The 27,908-nt window shown below is 44.2% G+C and overlaps 1 protein-coding gene across 3 annotated transcripts in view; it reads right to left on the reverse strand.

The window, feature by feature from the left end:
• Positions 1 to 2,568: 2,568 nt before the first annotated feature.
• Positions 2,569 to 27,908, reverse strand: part of TIMM17A (translocase of inner mitochondrial membrane 17A) — a 35,738-nt gene continuing 10,398 nt past the window's right edge. For 2 of the 3 annotated variants that reach the window (XM_077839419.1, XM_077839417.1), the window contains exons 2-6: positions 23,735 to 23,834; positions 16,843 to 16,906; positions 8,833 to 8,961; positions 7,220 to 7,330; positions 2,569 to 2,706 (exon numbers count right to left, since the gene is read on the reverse strand). In XM_077839419.1, the coding sequence (XP_077695545.1) occupies positions 2,636 to 2,706; positions 7,220 to 7,330; positions 8,833 to 8,961; positions 16,843 to 16,906; positions 23,735 to 23,834 (475 nt within the window). In that variant the 3' untranslated portion in view covers positions 2,569 to 2,635. Of the gene's footprint in view, positions 2,707 to 7,219; positions 7,331 to 8,832; positions 8,962 to 16,842; positions 16,907 to 23,734; positions 23,835 to 25,913; positions 25,988 to 27,908 lie in introns of all 3 variants that reach the window. The other variant, XM_077839418.1, reaches the window with a different exon arrangement.

Raw genomic sequence — 27,908 nt, forward strand, 5'->3', positions numbered from 1 at the left:
ATCTGGTGGCTTTGTCTCACTCCCACAGCACAGCTCACTCCACTTTCCTCCTCTCCCTGTTGAGTAGCTCTAGTCTAATGGATTTTCCGTTTGGTTGGGTTTATTTATGAAGTGTTTAGGATGAAAGGTTATTTTTGGTCCTTCTTCATAGCTGGGAGTTTCTCCTTCAGCAGAGGTGAGTACATAAAATCTTCAGAGAACTCCTTAAGAACTGCCCTCTAACAATGGGGCTGAGGTCACAAGCTGCCCTTTGCAAAGGTGGCCATTACCCATCATTGTTCCCAATGGGAATGAAGCCATGCTGCCTCAGAAAGGATGGTGATACTCCACCACCTACGGTCAGGAGGCAGTGAGGAGCAGGTACATGAGGTGTTAACCATCTTTGCTATGGCCTCAGTCAGCAAAAAACTTCTCAGTACTTTGGGAATAAGTTCTCAGTCCACCTTTAGTTTGTGTCTTGCTTTATCAAAAATAAATGTGTTTTGCACAACTGATAATCACAAAGCTCAGTTAAAGAGGAAGGAGATTTTAAAATACAGAATATATCTTACACTCTACATACTTGGTATTTGCACTAACAATATTTATTATAAACTATTTTTTTTTCCATTTTGTACATGAGCATCTTTAGATACAATGTAATTTATCTGACAGTCTTTTTTCTATTTAAGCAAGCATGATCACTTACTAGTACCAATCCACAAAGAAGATATGGCTGACTAAACACACTGTGCTTATTTGAGTATAGCATTTGTTCCAATCCTTTTAAATGACCCATTTCAAGGCTTAGGCTCACAAACAGGCAAGAAAGATTTAAAATATGCATTATGGACATTATGAATTTACACTGTCTTGCTCAAATGAGCTATAAGCTACAGCTGAACCTCATTAATTCCCATTAATGTCAGAAAGAGACCCAGTGTGCAAGCTACTGCATTTCAAACATTAGTAACTACAGTTCCAAAAATCAAGGATACTGCATCACAAAACTGAGTCTCTCATCCCCCACAACACAAGATGTAATGTCATTTTAATTATTTATTATGCTACTGCATACACTAGTATGGTAAAACAGTTTTGTAAAAACAATGAAGTCCCTGAGGTCTCATACTGTAACATCTTTGAGCAGTGGAGTAAGGCAAACATTTTTGAGCATTATAAAAGCATGCAAATCACTGAAGTTCTGCTTTAATAAATTCCTGGCCCATGTTCAAAAACAAGAAAAATATCTTCTTTCCAACTGCACCTGAGGAAATCAGTAACTTTTTATTAATGCAAATGACACTCTTTCATCAATACAGAACTTTCCTTCAGAAGTATTTTGAGCATTACACATAAGTGACAGGTTTCAGAGCAGCAGCCGTGTTAGTCTGCATCCGCAAAAAGAACAGGAGGATTTGTGGCACCTTAGAGACTCACCAATTTATTAGAGCATGAGCTTTCGTGAGCTTCAGCATCTGATGAAGTGAGCTGTAGCTCACGAAAGCTCACGCTCTAATAAACTGGTTAGTCTCTAAGGTGCCACACGTCCTCCTGTTCTTTTCGCACCAGTAACACTAAGAGTAGGGTCAGGAATCAAGGCAGAGTAGCCCTGCAGGAAAGACAATTCTGGAACAGGCACCCTTTATAAGCAAGGTATTTTACTTACAATTGGGATTTAATTTGTGTGGAGAGAAATACTTTATGCAGCACAAAGGAGTGTTACAAAAATGTATTATTCTTCATTGGCTCAACACACACTATCCTCCCCAAAATTCACCTCAGGAGTGTTGATTGGAACTCATGTAGATGAATGAATTTTCTTAAAATAAACTGAAACGCTCAGTAACGTTACCTGGATGTGATACTGGTTGTAAAGAGAGAGGATAAGTTCTATTGTTAATGGTTAAATAATGGTTAATACCTAAGGCTAAGATTTTGTCACAGATTTTTAGTAAAAGTCACAGACAGGTCATGGGCAATAATGAAAAATTCACAGAAGCCCATGACCTGTCCCTGACTTTCACTAAAAATATCCATGTCAAAACTGGGAGCCTGGGCACCTCCGAGCAGCCGGGGTTTCCATCAGTTGCCCACAGCGGCCAGAAGCTCTGGGGGTTCCCCCTGCCGCTGCAGCAGTGGGGAGTGGTAGGGGTCCCCTGTGCCGCCTGCTGCGGCCAGGAGCTGCAGGGGATCTCCCAAGCCGCCTGTGGTGGCCGGGAGCGGCACGGGGCTCCTGCAGCTCCCTGCCTCCACGGGCAGCAGGGGACCCTGCAGCTCCCAGGCAGCACTAGCTGAAGTCATGGATTCCATGACTAAATCGCAGCCTTGTTAATACCACACTTCAGAGAAGTCTCCAAGGAAGTTCATTTCATTCCATATCCAAAGTAGTACAGCATTCTGTTTGGTCCTCATCTTAAGCATTAACGTGTTACATCAGACACATCAACGTTACAACAATGGAATCCTATGATGAATAAATATATTTATGATCTTCTAAAAGTTCTCCTGTGCATCTTTACAATGAAAAAGTGCTAAGTGTCCTCTTGCCATAGTTTGCATAAAGAGGTCTACAATACATTTCCAATGTAAGGTTTTAAAACATACTGTATCTTGGTTTTGGACATGTACAATATGAAACAGTAGAACAATGTAATCATTGATATTGCCTATAATCTCCAAATGCAGAGGGCTGTAACTGGGAGGGATCATCTGAAAATTGAGGGCCTGTTAAAAGGGAAGAAAACAATTAATAAAGGCAAAAGAAAGATTAGTAGGACAGTGATTTATGACAAAATATTACGATACACTTTCAAAGTACTGTTTGTGTACATAAATCCTTTCTGAATTAGCAGGACCAATAAAGAAGGCTTTCCTTGTACACAATCTCTTTCATTCAATGAAATCAGAGAGCTTTACCCACTAAAATAAAGCCTCACTCGTGCAAGGTCGGTTATGTTTTTTCAGCCCCATTTTACAGCCAGGGGACATGCAGCATGGAGAGATGAAAGGAAAGATTTTCAGAACTACCTGCATAATTTAGGATCCTACATCCCAATGACTTTCAATGGGACTTGGGCACTGTGTCCAATATCAGTTAGCCAGTGGAGCTGAATGAAGACTACTATGGACCCCTGACTTCTAGGGCTTCTGACCACTACGTGCACATGCTTTATTATTTAGACACATGCAGCATAAGACCAGTAAACAGGGAATACTCCCTCACTAATAACTTACACATGATTTACAAAACAATTCTGGATCAAAGAGGAAAATCTGCGATAATCTGGAGACACTAATAAGAATGCCACTGAACCGAAGCTGAAATACCGTGTCAGCAGGAATTAGTGTCTTAATGTAATATACCTGAAGGCCCATGTAAGTCACGACTTCATAGACTGCATGGAAATCGTGAAATTAGCTCCTCCACCCTGAGGCTGCAGCTGCTCACTGCGGGTCAGCAGGCCTTGCCCCATCCTGGAGGAGGATGGCGGGGGGTGGGCCAGTCCTATCCCAAGGAACAAGGGGGGCAGCCTCACCACGTCATGCAGCTGGTTCAGCCCAGCCCAGCCCAGGGCAGGGATTGTGGCCCAGCTTTCTTTGTGCCCAGATTCAGCCCAGGACCCTGCAGCTGACAGAGGTACTGATAATGCAGTAATTAAGAGCTCCAGCCTGGCCCACCCCAGTGGTCCCAGGGGAAACTGTGTGCAGGAGCCATCCACCAACTGTAGCCAGTGTCAATGCCACTTCGAACACAAGCAGGTGTGTGAGAGGGCTGACCGAAGCCAGGAGAATTGGGGTGCAGGGATGGATCCCAGTCTCATTCCTTACCAGCTGGAGCTACAGTGTCTCCCGTGGGCCCGGTTGCTGTGGGGCAGGTCGAGGCTCCTAAATAGCCATGTTTCCAGTGTTGCTCCCTCCAACAGAAAGCAGGAAATTGGCCTGGTCCAGAGCTGAGCGCAGGACAAGCTGGACCCAACTGCTACCCCAGGCTGGGCCGAACAGCACCATATGGTGAGGCACCCTCACCCTGCCCTCTTTCCCCACTCCCTAGGGCAGAACCAGCCTGCTGACTCCGATGAGCAGCCACAGCCTCAGCAGGGAGGTGGAAGCAGGGATGCTCACTTCTGCCTCCCTGCTACTAGAAAAGTCATTTGGCTGCCATGAATACCCCATGAAATACAAACATTTCTCCATGATGCTGCCATGATTTAAAAAAAAAAAAAAAAAATCTGTGATTTTCTCAGGGATTTATCTATACAACACTGTCTGTGCTCCCCCATAACAACAAGCTGGAGCAATTGTGTTTTATTTTTAGGTTGGCCTGTTATTTAGATCCAGTCTACACTGCATGTGCAACAGTGTTTTTGTACCCAGGCTGCGAAAGGTACCTATGCCTTCGTTACAACAAACACAGGTATGTCCACACATCATCTTTTTTTTTTACAACAGCTACCACACTTTCGCCTGTTTATCTCAGTGCATTCTGGGAAAAATCTAGACAGCTATCCTAGACTGTCTCATTAGAAGACAGAGTGCTCAGAGGACATGCACAAAGAGTGGTACCAGCAATACAGAGACCAGTGCACTCTAGGATGTCCTACTGCACAGAGAACTGGGAAGGAGGAAGATTGGCAAACCTAACTAAATACTACACAGGCACAGATAGGAAGGTTCTGTCTACACTGCAAAACTTTACAACCTTGTTGTAGAAACACAACCATGCATCATCATCGTAACTTCCAGGGATACCAGCCAGGTATTAAACAGATCCAGGCCATGTTTACAGCCAGCTATGTAAATAACTGGTTACAAACTCAGTTAACCAGAGTCTCAGATTGCGTTTTATTTTAAAGAGATTGCAACTATAATAGTGAGAGACTAAGAAAACTTTACAGAGAGAAGATTTCAAGGTTAATAGTCCTTTCCCCAATACTTTTAGCATCGTAATTGTCTATGAGTATTATCCCCATTCTACAGATGAGACAACTGAGGCAGACCGGTTAGAATCATAGACTTTAAGGTCAGAAGGGACCATTATCATTGTCTAGTCTGACCTCCTGCACAACACAGGCCACAGAATCTCACCCACCCGCTCCTGTAACAAACCCCTAACCTATGTCTGAGCTATTGAAGTCCTCAAATTGTGGTTTAAAGACTTCAAGGTGCAGAGAATCCTCCAGCAAGTGACCCATGCCCCACCATGCAGAAGAAGGCAAAAAAACCCCAGGGCCTCCGCCAATCTGCCCTGGAGGAAAATTCCTTCCCGACCCCAAATATGGCGATCTGCTAAACTCTGAGCATGTGGGCAAGACTCACCAGCCAGACACCCAGGAAAGAATTCTCTGTAGTAACTCAGATCCCACCCCATCTAACATCCCATCACAGGCCATTGGGCATATCTACTGTTAATAGTTGAAGATCAATTAATTGCCAAAATTAGGCTATCCCATCATATCATCCCTTCAATAAACTTATCAAGCTTAGTCTTGAAGCCAGATGTGTCTTTTGCCCCCACGTCTTTCCTTGGAAGGCTGTTCCAGAACTTCACTCCTCTGATGGTTAGAAACCTTCGTCTAATTTCAAGTCTAAACTTCCTGATGTCCGGTTTATATCTATTTTATATCCATATATCCATCAGTTTAACTGATTTGACCCAGTAAGTCGGAGGAAGAAATGAGAACAGACTTCTAGTCCAGCTGCTATAAACACTACACTGTCCTTCCTCTGAAAATTATTCAAATACAAGAACACAGGCCAAATGTATCTAGGAATGCTATATTCCTAATGAAGAGGTAGCAGAGACCAAGTGTAAAGTAGGTGGTCTAGAATATCATGCAAATGTCAGAATATAATCAGGGAAAGTGGTTCTCCACAGTCACCAAAACAAGAGATTTGGGGTCCTCACATTACATTCCCAAACTTTAACTTAAAATGGTTGTTTCTAGCTCCCTTCCAGTAGAAAAGGACCTTTAGAACATGAACTGTTGTCTATGTTAGTCTGCAACCAAACAGGAAAAGATGCCCAAATTAATCTCATTTGTGTTTTGATACTGCATGTTAATTGTCAGGGACAATGATCCTTCATGTTCTTGGAAATGCACACATCTTATTAACTAAACAACACTTACACTTCGTACCAGCATAGATGTGCTATTTGGGCCTGAGGCAGCAAAAATGGATGGTGACACCTGCAACATGCCGCTGCAATTTACTCTTTGAATTAATACCTGATTCCTTCTCTTCCCTTTGGAGCACCAGAACTGATCTACATCCTTCCTAGAGTCTAACACTACAACTGTGCCTTCAAACCCTCAATGCCGACCATGTCCCGACATAAAGTTAGCTCCCTCCTGAGCTTGGATGGATACTTCTCTATTCCCCACCCCTCATACAGCATTTGGAAAAGTTTTTAATTCATGCTACTGTGCTGTCCTGCTTGCGTTACTAGTTCCACTGGTCTGCTGGAGCGTGACAAGTTGGCTTTCTGCCACATAGCAATTCCTCCCAGAAACTGGCAGAGAGAGGACTCCCTGCAACACAAGCAGACTAAGCAAGGGCAGCACAATAGTAAGGACTAAAACCACTTTCCCAATTTGTGCCCTCAAGAATGAATGCGGATTTGCCAAAGTTTTACTACAAGGCCTGAACAACTATTGAAAGGTTATTCTCACCCATGAACACGTGGCAGTGGTTTAGGTACGCCATATAACCAAATACAGGGATTGTTCTGCAGCTTCACCACATCACATTCCTGTCTACCACATTAATCTGCATTTCTTGTATAGTCAAGGACCTGATGAAACTGACCAATGGCATCATAGAAGAGACTATTATCTGGAGGGCAAAAGCCATTCTCATGGACATTTGCGACAAAATTTACTTATGTACTGAGATCCGTTCTGCTGACCTGCCTGTGTGTGAATTAATGTGGAAGACGAGAAGGGGACAAAAAGGTACAAATGTGATAAGGTTGGAGGAAGGGGTGTAACAGACAAATTCACTCCTACAGTACCTATTATATATTTTTTTAAAAATCTGCATAACTGAACTATACATTGGGAAGACAAATATAGAATGAAGAAATACAGAATCCTAGAAAATGAACCTGGTATTTCAGTACTTGAAAAAGGAATCTGGCCATTTCATTTCCCACAAACTGTTGTATTTGAGTGTTAGTATTCTGAAAAAGCATTATAAACATTTTGAGGTACTGTAATCTGAAGTGTAGAACACATACCATTTGGAAATTGTGCGGAGGCAAATCTGGTTAATAGGATACCAGCTCCTTCAATTAAAGCTAGAAGTATTCCTCCCATAGCAGCTGACCCAACCATGGCAACTGGTCCATCTAAAATGTCGGAATACAAAACAGATTACTTTGCCAATCCTTTACAAAACAGGGTTTTGAAATGTATACATCACTTTTAATACAATTACCACCACTGCAGTGATCAGACTGTGAAGTAGACTTGTCAGCCATCAACAATACAAATAAAGATATAATTACCACACACACCTGTCCCTTATTAAACAAGATAGTACTGGTACTGTTTAAGAGTACAGCCGTTTTACTTTGCCTTTCTCTAGCACCTTTCATCCACAGACTTCAAAATACTTCACGATGCCCTAGTGAGTTAGGTGCTGTTTATTATTTGCATTGCAGTAGTGCCTAAAGGCCCTAGTCATGGACCTGGACTCCATTGTGCAAGGTGCTGTAGTGTTGTTATCCTCATTTTACAAAGGGAGAAATTAAGGCATAGAGAAGATATTTTGCCCAAAGTTTCACAGATGATCAGTGGCAAACCTTGACTCCTAGTTCTGTGCTTTAATCACTACACAGTGCTTCCTCACAGTATTGGCAGAGGCCAAGCAAAAAACTCAAGCACATGCTTAAGTCCATTACTTTTCACAAAAGTGTCTAGTCTCCAGATTCTGTGCTGCAGTTAATAGATGAGAGTCCACGCTGTCATTCGTGGACATATTTAACTCAACTATTATCTAGATTAAAGACCATTTTTACCATTAAGAAATATTAGACTATTTAGAATATTGGTATTTATAAAAACAAATGTACTTACTATACGTAAAATACTATCCATGCTTAATTTGTCATCCACAGAATTAGATCTTGAATGTCCATTAAGACCCACAAAAAACCCTTTCAACAACACAGCATTGTCAACATTAATACACTCTACAAAACACTGTCGAGAAGGTCTAACTGCTCTACTTCTTCAGGAGAGCATTAAGAACATGTTTAGGTCCCATGAATTTTTGAGACTACCTCCTGAATTGGGCCTAAATGGTGTACTGCAACTTTAAAAGTAAACTCTAATCCACCATGTTAAAAGATCTTTAAATAACTGTTTTGAATGTATTATGCCACTATGGATAAAACAGTCAAGACAATTACAACATACTATATTCTTAAAAATAGAAAACAAAAAGGGTTAATATTGCTTTTTAAGTATACGGGATTCCAAAGTTTCATAAAAGATAAATTAAGTTCTTTTTGATTATCACTAAAATGTCTAGTGGCACCTTAAAGACTAACAGATTTATTTGAGCATAAGCTTTCGTGGGTAAAAACCTGACCTCTTCAGATCCATGGAGATGCACTTCTCCATGCATCTGAAGAAGTGAAGTTTTTATCCACGAAAGCTTATGCTCAAATAAATCTGTTCTTCTTTAAGGTGCCATGGGACTCCTTGTTGTTTTTGTGGATACTGACTAACATGGCTACACCCTGATACTTGACACTAAAATCTGACGGACACAAAAATTTGTTATTTATAGTTTCAAATATAAGGGTTTTTCAATACCCATTGTCCCCAGAGTGCAATTCCTTACTTCTTGAGGCTAATATGGCTCCAGTTAAGGCACCACTTGTGATTGAGTTCCATGGATCTTCTTTACCCCTCATTTTCACCATACTACAGTCAATCATGGAAAAGAGACCACCCCAGACTGCAAAGCTGCCTGTTTGGAAAAAAACATTTTTTAAAAGCACAGTAACCAAAGTTATACTCCAGCCACATTATAAAGTTTTGTGTTGCAATATTTTAGGAAGCTTACTTTTGAGCCTTAAAATATACCCAAACTCTCAAAAACTAGATTAAAACTTTACATAAACAAATTCAGGAAATATCCTTACTCATCCAATAAAGTGGGCAATAATATTTACTGTTTTGCACTAGCTAACAAAATGCCTCCCAAATATCAGTGATTACAAAGGAGTTTCCATCCTACTAATGCTGGCTTAATGATCAGAGGACCTTTAGTATTTAACTATAAATTTAACAGTTTAAAGGTTTTTCTTCTTCTGCCAATGGAACCATCATAGAAGTGTAGGACTGGAAGGGATCTCAAGAGGTCTTCTAGTCCAATCCCCTGCACTCAAGTCACGGGTAAGTATTATCTATACCAGTGGTTATCAACCGGTCGATCCTAGAGGATCTCCCAGTTGATTGCGATGTCTGGCAGTGCAGCATGGCTGCCGCTAAGGCAGACTCCCTGCCTATCCCAGCCCCACGCCACTCCCAGATGCGACCAGTGCAGCCCTCCGGCCCCGGGGGGGACAGAGGTCTCCCTTTGCATGCTGTGCCTACCTTTCATAGCCTTCCCATTGGCCGGGAGAGCTGTGGGGGGCTGTGCTTGCAGAGAAGGGCATCGTGCAGGGGCACACTGGCCCCTTCCAGGAACAGTGTGGGGCTGGGGTAGGCAGGGAGCCTGCCTTAGCCTCGCTGTGCCCGCTGCCGACTGGGAGCCACCAGAGTTAAGTGGTGCCCGGCGGTAGGCCGCACCCCAAATCCCATCCCTGAGCCACCTCCCGGAGACAGCACTCCATACCCCTTCCTGCACCCCCACACTCTGCCCCAGCCCCCTCCTGCACCCAAACTCCCTCCTAGAGCTTGTACCCCTCGCTCCCTCCTGCACCCCAACCCCCTGCCCCAGGCTCAGGCCAGAGCCCCCTCCCACACAACAAACTCCTCGACCCCAGTCCAGAGCCTGCACCCCAACCCCCTGCCCCATGACATTGAGTGAGGGTGGGGGAAAGCGAGCAAGCAACCGGGGGGGGGCGCGGCGCCTCGGGGAAGGGGCAGGGTAGATCCTGGGTTGCCCTTAGATTCAAAAAGTGATCTTGGGCGTAAAAAGGTTGGAGACCACTAACCTAGACCATCCCTGACAGGTATTAGTCTAGCCTGCTCTTAAAAATCTCCAATGACAGAGATTTCATAGCCTTCCTAGACAATTTATTCCAGTGCTGACAGTTAGGAAGTTTTTCCTAATGTTCAACTTAAACCAGCCTTGCTGCTTCTTGTCCTATCCTCAGAGGTTAAAGAGAACAAATTTTTCTCCTTCCTCCTTGTAACAAACTTTTATGTACTTGAAAGTTGTTATCATGCACCCCCTCCACCCCCCGTCTTCTCTTCTCCAGACTAAACAAATCCAATTTTTTCAATCTTCCCTCAAAGGTCATATTTTCTAGATCTTTAATAATTTTTGTTGCTGTTCTCTGGACTTTCTCTAATTTGTCCACATCATTCCTGAAATGTGGCACCCAGAACTGGACACAATACTCCAGTTGAGGCCTCATCAGCGCAGAGTAGAGCAGAAGAATTACTTCTCATGTCTTGCTTACAGCACTCCTGCTAATACATAAAAATCATAACTCAAACAAATGCTGTAGGACAGTTTAGTATCTTATTTCAATACTGTTTTTGTCATTTAAAAAAAAAATAAAAAATTTTTAACAAAAATCTAGTTCATAGATGGTAAGATGCACTTCTCACGAAGTAAATTTTCTTGCAATCCTCTTTATTTTAAAGTGCTTTCTTGCTTGTAAAAGCATAATGCCAGAAAATAAAAACAGGAGACGTAAGTCCTCTATTTTAAGAGGGGCACGATGAACAGCAACAATAGCTTCTCCAGCCAGCAATACCAATTTCTGTGCTCTTCAAGGAGTCTGCTGCCACCAATGCATTTTCCTCCTTCAATTTTTCCCTCTTGCAAGGTCTAGTCAATATTCCTTCCTTTTTCTTTCTTGAAATAAAATTATCCAGAACATACAACTTGCTATTAGAATAGCAACAGCGAGACAAAGAATATAACTTCATGTATTCCTTATTACCCAATCACCTTTAAGGGTGATAGAGTTGTTAAAGCTTCATTTTGACTAAATCCTGGACTGAAACAGCCATCAAGAGACCAATTATGGGTAATAATGTTGTGATTTTGGATAGCTGTCCACTGAGACCTCTGACTCCTTTTACAAAAACAACATACTGTAGGTCAGATAACCAGTTAGGGGTAGATCCAAAAAGAGGATTCAGGCTCAGCACTGCAGTGCCTAACTTTAGGTGCCCTGACACTTAGTGGAATCCATAGCCCCAAGTTAGGTGCCCAGGCTCCCTATACAATGCATGTGGAGAGTTAGGCACCTAAGAAGTGGATTTACAGAAGCCAGCGGACTGAGTGGGGAGCCGCCTAAAATAGCCAATAGGAAATCAGAGAAATGTAAAGCTAGAAGGGACTCATCTAGTCCAGCCTCCCAAGCTGAGGCAGGACCAAGTAAACTTAGATCATCCCTGACAGGGGTTTGCCTAATCTGTTCTTCAAAACCTCGCTTGGAAGCCTGGTCCAGTGCTTAGCTAGCCTTGTCGTTAGAAAGTTTTTCCCTAATATTTAACCTAATTCTCCCTTGCTGCAGATTAACATCATTACTTCTTGACCTACCTCCAGAGGCCATGGAGAAGTGATCACTGTCTTCTTTATAACAGCCCTTAACACATGTGAAGACTTACCAGGTTCTTCTTGGGTCTTCTTTTCTCAAAAATAAACATACCCAATTTTTTTTTAACCTTTCCTCACAGGTCCAGTTTTCTAAATCTTTTATCATGTTTGTTGCTTTCTTCTGGATTCTCTTCAACTTATCCATATCTTTTGTAAAGTGTGGCAGCCAGAACCGGCACACAGTATTCCAGCTGAGGCCTCGCCAGGGCTAAATGTAGCAGTACAATTATCTCCTGTGTCTTACATACAACACTCTTGTTAATAACACACCAGAATAACAAATTGTTTTGTTTTTTTTTGCTGATACAGACTAACACAGCTACCACTGAAACTTCACAACTGCATCTCAAGGTTGACTCATATTCAATTTATGATAGACTATAACCCCCAGATCCTTTTCAGCAGTATGTCAGTTATTTCCCATTTTGTAGTGTAGTACTTTGTATCATAGAATATCAGGGTTGGAAGGGACCTCAGGAGGTCATCTAGTCCAACCCCCTGCTCAAAGCAGGAGCAATCCCCAACTAAATCATCTCAGACAGGGCTTTGTCAAGCCTGACCTTAAAAAAAATCAAAGGAAGGAGATTCCACCACCTCCCTAGGTAACCCATTCCAGTGCTTCACCACCCTCCTAGTGAAAAAGTTTTTCCTAATATCCAACCTAAACCTCCTCCACTGCATCTTCAGACCATTACTCCTTGTTCTGTCATCTGCTACCACTGACAACAGGCTAGATCCATCCTCTTTGGAACCCCCTTTCAGGTAGTTGAAAGCAGCTATCAAATCCCCCCTCATTCTTCTCTTCTGCAGACTAAATAATCCCAGTTCCTTCAGCCTCTCCTCATAAGTCATGTGCTCCAGTCCCCTAATCATTTTTGTTGCCCTCCACTGGACGCTTTCCAACTTTTCCACATCCTTCTTGTAGTGTGGGGCCCAAAACTGGACACTGTACTCCAGATGAGGCCTCACTAATGCCGAATGGAGGGGAATGATCACGTCATAGAATCATAGAATATCAGGGTTGGAAGGGACCCCTGAAGGTCATCTAGTCCAACCCCCTGCTCGAAGCAGGACCAATTCCCAGTTAAATCATCCCAGCCAGGGCTTTGTCAAGCCTGACCTTAAAAACTTCCAAGGAAGGAGATTCCACCACCTCCCTAGGCAACGCATTCCAGTGTTTCACCACCCTCTTAGTGAAAAAGTTTTTCCTAATATCCAATCTAAACCTCCCCCACTGCAACTTGAGACCATTACTCCTCGTTCTGTCATCTGCTACCATTGAGAACAGTCTAGAGCCATCCTCTTTGGAACCCCCTTTCAGGTAGTTGAAAGCAGCTATCAAATCCCCCCTCATTCTTCTCTTCTGCAGGCTAAACAATCCCAGCTCCCTCAGCCTCTCCTCATAAGTCATGTGTTCTAGACCCCTAATCATTTTTGTTGCCCTTCGCTGGACTCTCTCCAATTTATCCACATCCTTCTTGTAGTGTGGGGCCCAAAACTGGACACAGTACTCCAGATGAGGCCTCACCAATGTCGAATAGAGGGGGACAATCACGTCCCTCGATCTGCTCGCTATGCCCCTACTTATACATCCCAAAATGCCATTGGCCTTCTTGGCAACAAGGGCACACTGCTGACTCATATCCAGCTTCTCGTCCACTGTCACCCCTAGGTCCTTTTCCGCAGAACTGCTGCCTAGCCATTCGGTCCCTAGTCTGTAGCAGTGCATGGGATTATTACGTCCTAAGTGCAGGACTCTGAACTTCATCAGATTTCTTTGTGGCCCAATCCTCTAATTTGACTAGGGCCCTCTGTGTCCTATCCCTACCCTCCAGCGTATCTACCACTCGTCCCAGATTAGTGTCATTTCCAAAATTGTGAGGGTGCAATCCATGCCATCCTCCAGATCATTAATGAAGATATTGAACAAAACCAGCCCCAGGCCTGACCCTTGGGGCACTCAACTTGATACTGCCTGCCAACTAGACATGGAGCCACTGATCACTGCCCAATGATCTAGCCAGCTTTCTATCCACCTGATAGTCCATTCATCCAGCCCATACTTCTTTAACTTGCTGGCAAGAATACTGTGGGAGACCATATCAAAAGCTTTGCTAAAGTCAAGGAATAACATGTCCACTGCTTTCTCCTCATCCACAGAGGCAGTTATCTCGTCATAGAGGGCAATTAGATTAGTCAGGCATGACTTGCCCTTGGTGAATCCATGCTGACTGTTCCTGATCACTTTCCTCTCCTCTAAGTGCTTCAGAACTGATTCCTTGAGGACCTGCTCCATGATTTTTCCAGGGACTGAGGTGAGGCTGACTGGCCTGTAGTTCCACAGATCCTCCTCCTTCCCTTTTTTTAAAGATGGGCACTATATTAGCCTTTTTCCAGTCATCCGGGATCTCCCCTGATCACCACGAGTTTTCAAAGATAATGGCCAATGGCTCTGCAATCACATCCGCCAACTCCTTTAGCACTCTCGGATGCAGCACATCCGGCCCCATGGACTTGTGCTCGTCCAGCCTTTCTAAATAGTCCTGAACCACTTCTTTCTCCACAGAGGGCTGGTCACCACCTCCCCATGCTGTGCTGCCCAGTGCAGTAGTCTGTGAGGTGATCTTGTTCGTGAAGACAAAGGCAAAAAAAAGCATTGAGTACTTCAGCTTTTTCCACAACCTCTGTCACTAGGTTGCCTCCCCCGTTCAGTAAGGGGCCCACATTCCTTAACCTTCTTTTTGTTGATAATATACCTGAAGAAACTCTTCTTCTTACTCTGAACATCCTTTGCTAGTTGCAACTCCAAGTGTGATTTGGCCTTCCTGATTTCGCTCCTGCATGCCTGAGCAATATTTTTATACTCCTCCCTGGTCATTTGTCCAATCTTCCACTTCTTGTAAGCTTCTTTTTTGTGTTTAAGATCAGCAAGGATTTCACTATTAAGCCAACCTGAGGGAGTCAATGTCTGCTTTTCTGAAGTCCAGGGTCCGTATTCTGCTACTCTCCTGTCTGTACCTGTCTTTATTGACTTTCACCTTGCTGATTTGAGACTAGTTCTCCAATTTGTCAAGGTAATTTTGAATTCTAATCATGTTCTCCAAAGTGCTAGCAACTTCTCCCAGCTTGGTGTCATACACAAATTTTATAAGCATCCTCTCCATTCCATTTCCAACTCAGTAATGAATGCCAAGGAAGGGCGTGGCATAAGCCCTGCCCTTTAAAGGGACTTAGGCGCCTAACTTCAGGCCAGAGGAAGAGATTCACAGCTATGAACCCTCTCCTGGAGTTAGGCACCAAAGCTAGGTCAGTCCTTTCTAGCCAAGAGCAGGAGGAGAAAGAGGAGGTGGCAGCAGCTATCGCCTCATTCCCTATAGTTCTGTGATCAGTGCATGCATGCAAGCTGCAGGAGACCCAGGTTCAAATTCCCAGAGAGGAGCAGGGTCTTGAAGTTCAGTCTCTCACTTCCCAAGCGAGTGCCCTAATCACTGGCTGTAGGGTATCCTGGGGTAGGTTTCGCTCTCTGGTTCCTGTTAAAACTGGTCAACTTTGTATAAAATAATTAAATATTCATTGGAATAGGGACTTCAACCTCACTCTCACATACCTTAGAGGAGTTCCCTAATCACTGGGCCCTAGAGTCACTCTCACTTTCTCTCTGGCCCAATCCACTAGACTGGGGTCTCCAAACTTTTTGAATCACGCACCCCCAGGGCCAGCTCTAGGGAAGCAAAAAAAAAAAGAGAGAGCGAGCTGCTGCTGGCGGGCCACCGAGGACGGAGCGGGGAGAGCCGAGCTGCCGCCGGCGCTCCTCCTGCCGCCGGCGCTCCTCCTGCCGCGCACCCCCAGGGATAGTCTTGAGCACCCCACTTGGAAGACCACTGCACTAGACGTGCTTTAAGATGGCCTTTGAGCACTCCTACTGGATCGGGCCCCACAGGCAGGGTAAGTGGGCAAACACCTATTTTGGAAATCTCACTGGGGCTTAGGTGTGAACAGGTGAATGTGCACATTACCAGCAGAAATGTAGGCACCTGAAGGGTTAGATGGCAACTGAGTGGGAGTATTGAGGGTCTAAATTTTGATTTAAGTGCCTCAAGTGGCAGTTAGGTGCTTTTGTAGATCTAGTTCAGGGGCGAGCAAACTTTTTGGCCTGAGGGCCACATCGGGTTTCCAAAATTGTATGGAGGGCTGGTTAGGGGAGGCTCTCTCCCCCCAAACAGCCAGGCATGGCCGGCCCCCACCTCCTATCCGACCCCCCCACTTCTCGCCCCCTGACGGCTTCCCCAAGACTCCTGCCCCATTCCCCCCCCCCCCCCGTCCCCTAACAGCTTCCCCGGGACTCCTACCCCATCCACCACCCCCTTTTTCCCTGTCCCCTGACCACCCCTGAACCTCCCACCCCTGACTGCCCCAGCATCCAACCCCCCCTTTCATTCCTGACTTGGCCCCTGGAACTCCTGTCCCATCCAACCACCCCTTCTCACTGTCCCGACCACCCCCGGATCCCCCACCCCTGACTGCCCCCTGCCGCCCCATCCAACCCCCCTCTCCTTCCTGACTGCCCCCCCAGGACCCCTGCCCCATCCAACCTTCCTGTTCCCTGCCCTCTGACTGCCCCGACCCCTATCCACACCCTCGCCCCCTGACCACCACCCCCAGCTCCCCTGCCCTCTATCCAACCCCCCTGCCCCCTTACCGCACTGCCTGGAGCACCAGTGGCTGGCAGCGCTATAGCCACGCAGCCCAGAGCACCAGGTCAGGCCACAGCTCTGCAGCTGCGCTGCTCGGTCACCCAGAGCATTGTGCCAGCAGCGCAGCGTGCCGGCTGCAAGGGTCCGGGGACAGCAGGGGAGGGTCTGGGGCGAGCCTCCTGGGCCAGGAGCTCAGGGGCCGGACAGGAGGGTCCCGCGGGCCATAGTTTGCTCACCTCTGATCTAAGTCCTTAGAGGTGAAAAGTTCTGAATCCCATCCAAATCCCCTGAGCTGTTCAGTTCCCTTGAAGTTCTCTTTTAAAACTGGACAAAGGCTTAAGAATATACGCTTAAGTGTACAGACTGCAATTACCTCCCAAGAGTGGTGCTCTGGTTTTAACAGCTGTCAAACTTCCCCGCAGCCGGTGGTTTACACCCTAAAATAAACCGAAGACAACAATCAGAATGAAACAAAACTAAACATATTTAAGTTTTACAGCTAATTAAATTGCACCCTTTCAGACCCAGTTATAGTTATTACTAAACATCTGGAAGTTCTTTCATTATAAATCTGTTTTTCTCAGGAATTTATAAAAACAGCCATTTCATACTGTATTATACATAAACTGACAAAGTGGAATTGTTTTCAATCCATATAGTTATCAATGCTTTCTGACATTTTTATTTTCAGTTAATATTTAGTATGTAATTATAACACCTGTAAACTACACAAATCAGTTATTTATAATTTTCTGTGATGATGTAAAGTCTAATTGCTGGATCACTTATATTTTCTATTTTTTTTTTTTTAAACCAAGACATTAAGGCCTTGGCTACACTTGTGAGTTAGAGCACATTAAAGTGGCCCCAGGTGCCCTAGCTCACTCCCCGTCCACACTGGCAAGGCGCGTAGAGCGCTCTGACTCCACGGCTAGAGCACTCCTGGTACTCCACCTCCGCGAGAAGATTAATGTTTGTTGTGTAGTGGCTGAAACGCCTGGGCATCAGTGTGAACGAGGTGTTGCATTACTGCTCTCTGATCAGCCTCCGGAAACATCCCATAATCCCCTTAAGTCACGTGGTCACTCTTCTCATTGTTTTGAGCTTGCCTAGGAATGCGGATATGCCCTTTGAAAGCTCCGTTTCTGACAGCCAGCACCAAGACAAAGCAAGCCGTTCCTGTGGAATGCTGTGCGAGAGAGAGAGAGAGAGGCAGGGAGGAGGGGGGCCTGCTGCTATCTGAACTTACAAGAAAGCAGGCTGACATGCTTTCAGCCCCCCAAAAACCCACTCTCTCTCCCCCCACATACACACAACACACTCCCCCCACCCCGATTTAAAAAGCATGTTGCAGTCAACTGCATGCTGGGATAGCTGCCCATAATGCACCGCTACCAAGTGCGGCAAATGTGGCCACGCCAGTGCGCTTGAAGCTGTCAGTGTGGACAGACTGCAGCGCTTTCCCTACTGTGCTCTACGAAGGCTGGTTTAACTCAAAGCGCTCTACAGCTGCAAGTGTAGCCATACCCTAAGTAATGTTTTTACCACATAAAAAACAAACATTACACGATAGTATTTTACATTTATATACAGCAGAACCTCAGAGGTACAAAACACCAGAGTTACGAACTGATCATTTAACTACACTCCTCATTTGGAATTGGAAGTACACAATCAGACAGCAGCAGAGACAAGACCAAAAAAAAAGGAAATAGTGTTAAACATACTCTACAAAAAATAAAAATAAAGGGAAAGCAGTATTTTTCTTCTGCAGAGTAAAGTTTCAAAGCTGTATTAAGTCAATGTTCAGTAATAAACTTTTGAAAGAACCATAATGTCTTGATCAGTGTTACAACCATTTCAGAGTTATGAACAACCTCCATTCCCGAGGTGTTCATAACTCTGAGGTTCTACTGTCATTCCTTTTCTCCTGAATCATCCCAAATTGCTTCACAAAGTATATACGCAGAAAACCAATTAAATTCAGAGTGGAAGCATGTCAACAGATAATTGCCGCACAACATAATGCACACAAGTGAACAGAGAGGAAATTTCATCCACATATGCTAGGGAAACCAACTTTTAGGGGAGATTGCCATGGAAACGTTAAAGGAAAACTTATTACACTTCTGTCTGAAAATATATTATCTATTAGTGTTACAAGTAACTCCCAAGATTGCTATACTAGAAAGAGATCAGTGAAAATATTTCATTTTTCAGTTTTACTTTTGTACATTTTTACAGCAATTTTTCTATAGTTAGTTTTACTATTTCTCCTACAGAATTTTTGTTTCTCTTGTATAATCAGTTTTCCTCATTTCTGTGTCTTTCACACAGCAACAATGAAGAGAAAAATATTTAAAACATGAAAATATGGTTTTATCCCCTAATTTAACAGAACTGAAAAAGTGTAGCAAATGAAACTATGTTAAACTCTTAAAAAATCTAGAGGGATTTTTTAGATGATGGTGTCACTTTCGCATCTGCACAGAACAGAGAGGAATTCAACTTTTAAGATCAATAACCTTTCCAGAATGGAGAGAGGTAAATAACGGTGTCCTCGAGGGATCTGTACTGGCACCAGTGCTGTCCAACATCTTTATAAATGATCTGGAAGATGGGGGAAACAATGAGGTGGCAAAATTTGCAGATGATACAAAATTACTCAGGATAGTTAAGTCCAAGGCAGACTGCAAAGAGCTACCAAGAGATCTAACAAAACTGAGTGATTGGGCAACAAAATGGCAGATGAAATTCAGTGTTGATAAATGCAAAGTAATGCACATTGGAAAACATACAAAATCCCAACTATACATACAAAACTATACATACAAAATGGTGGGGTCTAAATTAGCTGTTACCACTCAAGAAAGATCTTGGAGTCATTCTGAATATAACAGTGACATCCTTGCGGATCTTAAACACAAAAAAGAAGCTTACAAGAAGTGGAAGATTGGACAAATGACCAGGGAGGAGTATAAAAATATTGCTCAGGCATGCAGGAGTGAAATCAGGAAGGCCAAATCACACTTGGAGTTGCAACTAGCAAGGGATGTTCAGAGTAACAAGAAGGGTTTCTTCAGGTATGTTAGCAACAAGAAGGTGGTCAAGGAAAGTGTGGGCCCCTTACTGAATGGGGGAGGCAACCTAGTGACAGAGGATGTGGAAAAAGCTGAAGTACTCAATGCTTTTTTTGCCTCTGTCTTCACAAACAAGGTCAGCTCACAGACTGCTGCACTGGGCAGCACAGCATGGGGAGAAGGTGACCAGCCCCCTGTGGAAAAAGAAGTAGTTCAGGACTATTTAGAAAAGCTGGACGAGCACAAGTCCATGGGGCCGGATGTCCTGCACGCGAGGGTGCTAAAGGAGTTGGCTGATGTGATTGCAGAGCCATTGGCCATTATCTTTGAAAACTTGTGGCGATTAGGGGAGATCCCGGATGACTGGAAAAAAGCTAATGTAGTGCCCATCTTTAAAAAAGGGAAGAAGGAGGATCTGGGGAATCACAGGCCAGTCAGCCTCACCTCAGTCCCTGGAGAAATCATGGAGCAGGTCCTCAAGGAATCAATTCGGAAGCACTTAGAGGAGAGGAAAGTGATCAGGAACAGTCAGCATGGATTCACCAAGGGCAAATCGTGCCTGACTAACCTAATTGCCTTCTATGACGAGATAACTGCCTCTGTGGATGAGGAGAAAGCAGTGGACATGTTATTCCTTGACTTTAGCAAAGCTTTTGATATGGTCTCCCACAGTATTCTTGCCAGCAAGTTAGAGAAGCATGGGCTGGATGAATGGACTATCAGGTGGATAGAAAGCTGGCTAGATCATTGGGCTCATCGGGTAGTGATCAACGGCTCCATGTCTAGTTGGTAGGCAGTATCAAGCGGAGTGCCCCAGGGGTCGGTCCAGGGGCCGATTTTGTTCAATATCTTCATTAATGATCTGGAAGATGGTGTGGATTGCACCCTCACAATTTTGCAGATGACACTAAACTGGGAGGAGTGGTAGATACGCTGGAGGATAGGGATAGGATACAGAGGGACCTAGACAAATTAGAGGATTGGACCAAAAAAAAAAATCTGATGAGCTTCAACAAGGACCAGTTCAGAGTCCTGCACTTAGGACGGAATAATCCCATGCACTGCTACAAACTAGGGACCAAGCGACTAGGCAGCAGTTCTGCAGAAAAGGACCTAGGGGTTACAGTGGACGAGAAGCTGGATATGAGTCAACAGTGTGCCCTTGTTGCCACAAAGGCTAACGGCATTTTGGGCTGTATAAGTAGGGGCATTGCCAGCAGATCGAGGGACGTAATCGTTCCCCTCTATTCAGCATTGGTGAGACCTCATCTGGAGTACTGTGTCCAGTTTTGGGCTCCACACTACAAGAAGGATGTGGAAAAACTGGAAAGAGTCCAGTGGAGGGCAACAAAAATGATTAGGGGGCTGGAACACATGATTTATGAGGAGAGGCTGAAGGAACTGGGATTATTTATTCTGCAAAAGAGATGAGTGAGGGGGGATTTGATAGCTGCTTTTGACTACCTGAAAGGGGGTTCCAAAGAGGATGGATCTAGACTGTTCTCAGTGGTATCAAATGAAAGAATAAGGAGTAATGGTCTCAAGTTGCAGTGGGGGAGGATTAGGTTGGATATTAGGAAAAACTTTTTCACTAGGAGAGTGGTGAAGCACTGGAATGGGTTACCTAGGGAGGTGGTAGAATCTCCTTCCTTAGAGGTTTTTAAGGCCTGGCTTGACAAAGCCCTGGCTGGGATGATTTAGTTGGGGAATGGTCCTGCTTTGAGCAGGAAGTTGGACTAGAAGACCTGCTGAGGTCCCTTCCAACCCTGATATTCTATGATTCTGTGAATAGTTCTCTGAAAACATTCCCTCAATGTGCAGGGCAGTCAAAAAAGCAAACAGAATGTTGGGAACCACTAGGAAAGACGTAGATAATAAGAAAGTAAAAATCATAGTGTCTCCTTATAAATCAATGGTATGCCCACATCTTGAACACTGCATTCAGTTCTTGTCACCCCATCTCAAAAGAAAAGGAGTACTTGTGGCACCTTAGAGACTATCCGATGAAGTGAGCTGTAGCTCACGAAAGCTTATGCTCAAATAAATTGGTTAGTCTCTAAGGTGCCACAAGTACTCCTTTTCTTTTTTGCGGATACAGACTAACACGGCTGTTACTCTGAAACCCATCTCAAAAGAGATATATTAAAACTGGAAAAGGTACAGAGAAGAGCAACAAAAATGATTAGGGGCATGGAACAGCTTCCATATGAGAAGAGATTAAAAAGCTTGGAAAAAGAGATGACTAAAAGGGGAGATATGATAGAGGTCTATAAAATCATGACCAGCGTGGAGAAAGCGAATAAGGAAATGTTATTTACTCCTCCTCATAACACAAGAACTAGGAGTCACCAAATGAAATTAACAGGCAACAGGTTTAAAACCAACAAAAGGAAATACTTCTTCACACACAACACACAGACAACCTGTGGGACTCATTGCCAGGGGATGTTGTGAAGGCCAAAACTATGTCAGGATCCCCCAAAAAAACAAAAAACCTAGAGAAGTTCCTGGATGATAGGTCCATCAATGACTATTACCCAGGATGGTCAGGGATGCAACACCATGCTCTGGGTGCCCTTAGCTTCTGTTTGCCAGAAGTTGGAGTGGACGACAGGGGATGGATCACTCGATGATTGCCTGTTCTATTTATTCCCTCTGAAGCAAATGCTGTTGGCCACTGTTGGAAGATGGGATACTGGGCTAGATGGACCATTGGTCTGACCCACTAGGGCTGTTCTTATGTTTTTATGTTAACCTTAACAGAACTCTACAGGTTAGATTCACAAAGGGAATTAGGCACCTAAGTCCAAGATTTAGGGGGAACCTGTACTCATAAAACCCCAACTCAGCTGCTGCCACACCTTGTAGTTGCCCAAACTCACCTGGAGTCAAAGTTTTTGCAGGTGTCTAAGTTTCTGTGTCTGGGCATGCAAACTACTGCTTCACTCTAGGCATCTGGATGCCTACGGTCCAGTGCAATTCACAAACCAGGGGAAGGTAAGTGCTCCTCTGCCTAACTTGCTTGTGTGTCCTGATCTGGTAGGTGTGCCCAGTGTATGCCAAACTCCACACAAAATAGTTGGGAGGATTGAGGAGAGCGGGCGCGAAAGGGAAGGAGGAGCTACCTTGTAACTTTTGGTCCAGTACTCACCCTAGATGTGGGAGATCCTCGATTCAAGTCCCCCCATCACTCGATGAGGAGAAGGGGTTTAAACAGGCATCAGCCACCTCTTCGGTGAGTGTCCTAACCCAGTGCTCCCAAACATTTTGGGTCTTTTTTTGCAACCCACCATTACATATACGCATCCTCCACCCTGGCACTGCCTAATCCTGGCCAAGTGTGGAGAGGAGGCTTTGGGCCAGGAGAGCAAGCCTGCCCTATGTTCACCCCTCAGCGACACTTCCTGTTCCACTGGGCTCAGTCCAGCTCCCTGCTCTCGGCCTTGCGACCTGGTGCTGGGGGACAGAGTATCACTCAGTTTGGCTGATGAAGGAGGGGCAGCTGGGCCAAATCTGAGTAGCATTGCAACCCCAGGCACCAGATCACAATGCCTGGGAAGGGACAGTAGCCACTGCTGCAAGGTGAGTGAGGGGTGGGCTTGTTCTTCACACATATACACACACGTCAGGAGAAGTATATGTCTGCCAAGGCCCAGTGACAAGTTAATCTGGCCCTGGACATGGCAATCCATCTAGAACCTTCCCAGGACCCACTGTTTGGGAAACACTGGCCTAGCGGACTGGCTTTCGTGAATCCCATTCTTAGGTGCTTATCTCCCTCCACTCACTGTATAGAAATCATAAGCACCTAACCCAGGCTTTGTGAATCCCAGTGATTTTCTAGGCACCCTTATAGGAAGATGTCTCTTAAAGAGATTTCCCTGGGGCTGCCACCAGCTGTATCAGTCACAGGGAACATGCAGAAGGCAGTGAGCTGGTATAGAGGCACAAGGCTTCTACACAGATGGACCTGGAATCCATGTGGATCGTCGGCAACTGAGAGGTTTATTCTCCTGGCCTGCAACCTGTTCTGCCCTGCCTCTCAATACGATGACTGGAGACAAGCCTCCATGAAGAGAACTTCATGGAGATTTCCTCCTCTTAGGTCACTCCCACACGTTTATTGTTGGAAGGAAAGGGAAGCAAAGCTACTGTAGTTTATCTACAAGAAATTATTTTACTCACCACTGGGGAATTTCTGAACCCTTTGATAGCCTGGAAGATGCCACCACCTATGGCTCCCATTGTGAAGGCACCACCACAGTCATCTACTATCCGCCAGGGGCTAAAGAGGGGGAAAAAAAACAAATTAGCATGCTGAAATCCATGCTAAAGAACATGAAAACTACCATAAAGTTAATGTGTAATTGAGAAAGTATGTACCCATGCTCTCCCAAAATACTTACAAAGCTCTAAGAGTTTCTGGCAATTCACGTACAAAGTTAATGCCATGTCATTTGAAAACGAGAGTGAAACAAAACTGCCAACTGCAATATCTGTCACATCTCGTTTACTGACCTCCCAGCAAGACCAACACCACATTTACATACAGAAGAACCCCATTTACCCAATCTAACTGGGACCAGGGCCAGATTGGATAATAAAAAATTCAGATAATCAGGAGAATGGGCAAAGAGCCTTCTATCTGTTATTTAAAGATGCGGAGTTACTTTTAAACTAGCGGACCCCTCTTCAAAAAGCATTAAAAAACTTACCCCCCCCTTCTTATCTACTTAACTAAAAATACAACCCCCTAGTTGTTGTACAGCAAGAGAGTCGGGCCACCCGCCCTGCCCGGGGCTGACAGTCTGAGTCCCGTCACCTGGTTCGGTTAATACAGAGAGCCAGAAAACAGAGTCACGGATAAATGGGGTTCTTCTGTACTTAGTGGCACAGAAATCATACCAAAACAAACCAATGATTTATCTATAGCTTGACAACCTGCCTCCCTATGGTGGTGAACATCTTCTAATTCAAAGGAAGATTTAACCTCTTTCTCCAGTCATGCAACTAGCCAAATTTCCCCTCCCCTTCACTCCCTTATAATGGAACTCTCCCACCCGCCCCTTGTGAAACTGATTTAAAATCTTCTTTTATGCACCATGCTTCCTTGAAGCACTCTACAACAGACCTTTAGAAATTGCTACACTGGATCAGGCTCAAGGTCTGTCTAGTTCAGTGTCCTGTCTCTAGCAGTAGCGACCACCAGAAGCTTCAGAGGAAGGTGCAAGAACCTGCATCAGGACAACGTGAGACAATCTGTCCCCATGTTACGTCTCACCCTGATCGCTAACAGTTAGAGAATGGCTTAAGACCTAAAAGATGAGACTTACTAACCCTTCAAAGCTATTAATTATAACAATTCTATATAGTCTCCTAACCCATGTACATGTCCAATCCCTCTTTGAATACTTCTGATTTTCTTACATTCAGTGACTTCCAATGGCAGTGAGATCCAGTTTAAATTTGCCACCTTTCAGTTCCATTGAAAGTCACTTTGTTCTTCTGTTATGAGCCAGAGAAAACAGAAGCTCCCAAATCTACTTTCTGTAGACCATTATTTTACATATTTCTATCGTGTCCCTTCTGAAATTAAACAAACAATCTTTTCAATCTCACTTAAGAGCTTTTCAAGGTGCCTAGTCATTCTCGCTGTCCTTCTCTGAACCTCCTCTACCCCTCCGCGATATCCTTTAAGAGACAGAGTGACTGATACCACACTGTATATTCTAAATGAAGGCAAGCCATTGATTTCTATAGTGGCATTATATTCTCTGTGTAATTCTCCATTCCATTTTCATTTTAACATTGTTTGCGCTTTTTTTCACTGCAGCTGCATATTCAGAAGGCAAGAGCACTGAGTTGTCCATAGTGATGCCCCAGTCTCTTTCCTGAATTGATAAGTTAATTTAGAACCCTGTTGCTTTATGACCAGTTCAAGTTTTCTCTTCAATCTGCCATCCCGTTGCCCATTCAGCAAGCTTGATTAGATCATAGACTCAGAGGATTAGAAGGGACTGCAAAGGTAATCTAATCTAACCTCACCTCCTGCCAAGATGCAGGATTTGCTGTTTAAGCCATCCAAGACAGCTGGCTCTCTAGCCTCCTTTTGAAAACCTCCAGTGAAGAAGCTTCCACAAGCTCCCTAGGCGTCTGTTCCGTTGTCCTACTGTTCTTACAGTTAGGAATCTTTTCCTGAGATTTAATCTAATCTGCTGTACTGTGGTTTGACCCCGTTGCCTCTTGTCCTGCCCTCTGTGGCGAGAGAGAACAACTTTTCTCCATCTTTTTTATGGCAGCCCTTCAAGTATTTGAAGACCACTATCATAGCCCCCTTTAATCTCTTTTTCCAGTTGAAACATACCCAGTTCCTTCAGGCTTTGCACATATGACTTGCATTTCATCCCTTTGATAATCTTTGTCGCTCACTTCTGGATCCTTTCATAAGGATATAAGAACGGCTAAACTGGGTCAGACCAAAGGTCCATAAAGCCAAGCATCCCATTCCCCAACAGTGGCTACCGCCAGGCGCCCCAGAGGGAATGAACAGAACAGGCAACCATCAAGTGATCCATCCCCTGCTGCCCATTCTCAGCTTCTGGCAAACAGAGGCTAGGCACACCATCCCTGCCCATCCTGGCTAATAGCCATTCAATCCTCCATGAATATATCTAATTCTTTTTTGAACCCTGTTATAGTTTTGGCCTTCACAACATCCTCTGGCAAGGAGTTCCACATGTTTACTCTGTGTTGTGTAAAGAAATACTTCCTTTTGTTTTAAATCTGCTGCCTATTAATTTCATCAGGTCACCCCTGGTTCTTGTGTTATGCGAAGGGGTAAATAACACTTCCTTATTTACTTTCTCCGCCCTAGTCATGATTCTATAGCCCTCTATCATATCCCTCCTTAGCCGTCTCTTTTCCAAGCTGTACAGTCCCAGTATTTTTAATCTCTCCTCGTACAGAAGCCGTTCCAGAACCCTAATAATTTTTGTTGCCCTTCTCTGAATCTTTTTCAATTCCAATATATCTTTTTTTTAAATGGGGTGACCACATCTTCATGACGTATTCAAAATGTAGCCATACCATGGATTTATATAGAGGCAACATGATATTTTCAGTCTTATTATCTATCCCTTTCTTAATGATTCCCAACATTCTGTTTGCTTTTTTGCCTGCCGCTGCACACTGAGTGGATGTTTTCAGAGAACTCTCTACAATGACACCAAGATCTCTTTCTCGAATTATAACAGCTAATTTAAACCCCATCATTTTGCATGTATAGTTGGGATTATGTTTTCCAATGTGCATTTTTTTGCATTTATCCACATTAAATTTCATCTGCCATTTTGTTGCCCAGCCACCCAGTTTTGTAAGATCCCTTTGCAGCTCTTCGCAGTCCGCTTTGGACTTAACTATCTTGAGTAATATTGTATCATCTGCAAATTGTCACCTCACTGTTTACCCCTTTTTCCAAGTCATTTATGAATATGTTGAATAGTACTGGTCCCAGTATAGCTCACTGGGTGACATGACTATTTACCTCTCTCCACTCTGAAAACTGACCATTTATTCCTACCCTTTGTTTCCTATCTTTTAACCAGTTACCCATCCATGCGAGGACCCTCCCTCTTATCCCACGACCGCTTACTTTGCTTAAGAGCCTTTGGTGAGGGACCTTGTCAAAGGCTTTCTGAAAATCTAAGTACACTATATCTACCCTACCAAATTCACGGTTCATTTTGGTAAATTTCACAGTCATGGGATTTCAAAAATAGTGAATTAGAGGATTGGGCCAAAAGAAATCTGATGAGATTCAACAAGAACAAGTAAAAAGTCCTGCACTTAGGAAGGAAGAATCCCATGTACTGCTACAAACTAGGGACTGAGTGGCTAGGCAGCAGTTCTGCAGAAAAGGACCTAGTGGTTACAGTGGACGAGAAGCTGGATGAGAGTCAACAGTGTGTCCTTGTTACCAAGAAGGCCAATGGCATTTTGGGTTGTATAAGTGGGAGCACTGCCAGCTGATCAAGGGATGTGATCATTCCCCTATATTTGGCATTGTTGAGGTCTCATCTGGAGTACTGTGTCCAGTTTTGGGCCCCACACTACAAGAAGGATGTGGAAAAGTTGGAAAGCATCCAGCGGAGGGCAACAAAAATGATTAGGGGACTGGAATAAATGACTTATGAGGAGAGGCTGAAGGAACTGGGATTATTTAGTCTGCAGAAGAAAAGAATGAGGGGGGATTTGATAGCTGCTTTCAACTACCTGAAAGGGGGTTCCAAAGAGGATGGATCTAGGCTGTTCTTAGTGATACCAGATGACAGAACAAGGAGTAATGGTCTCAAGTTGCAGT

This window comes from Eretmochelys imbricata, chromosome 21 (assembly GCF_965152235.1).
Source record: "Eretmochelys imbricata isolate rEreImb1 chromosome 21, rEreImb1.hap1, whole genome shotgun sequence".
Classification (NCBI taxonomy): domain Eukaryota; kingdom Metazoa; phylum Chordata; order Testudines; family Cheloniidae; genus Eretmochelys; species Eretmochelys imbricata.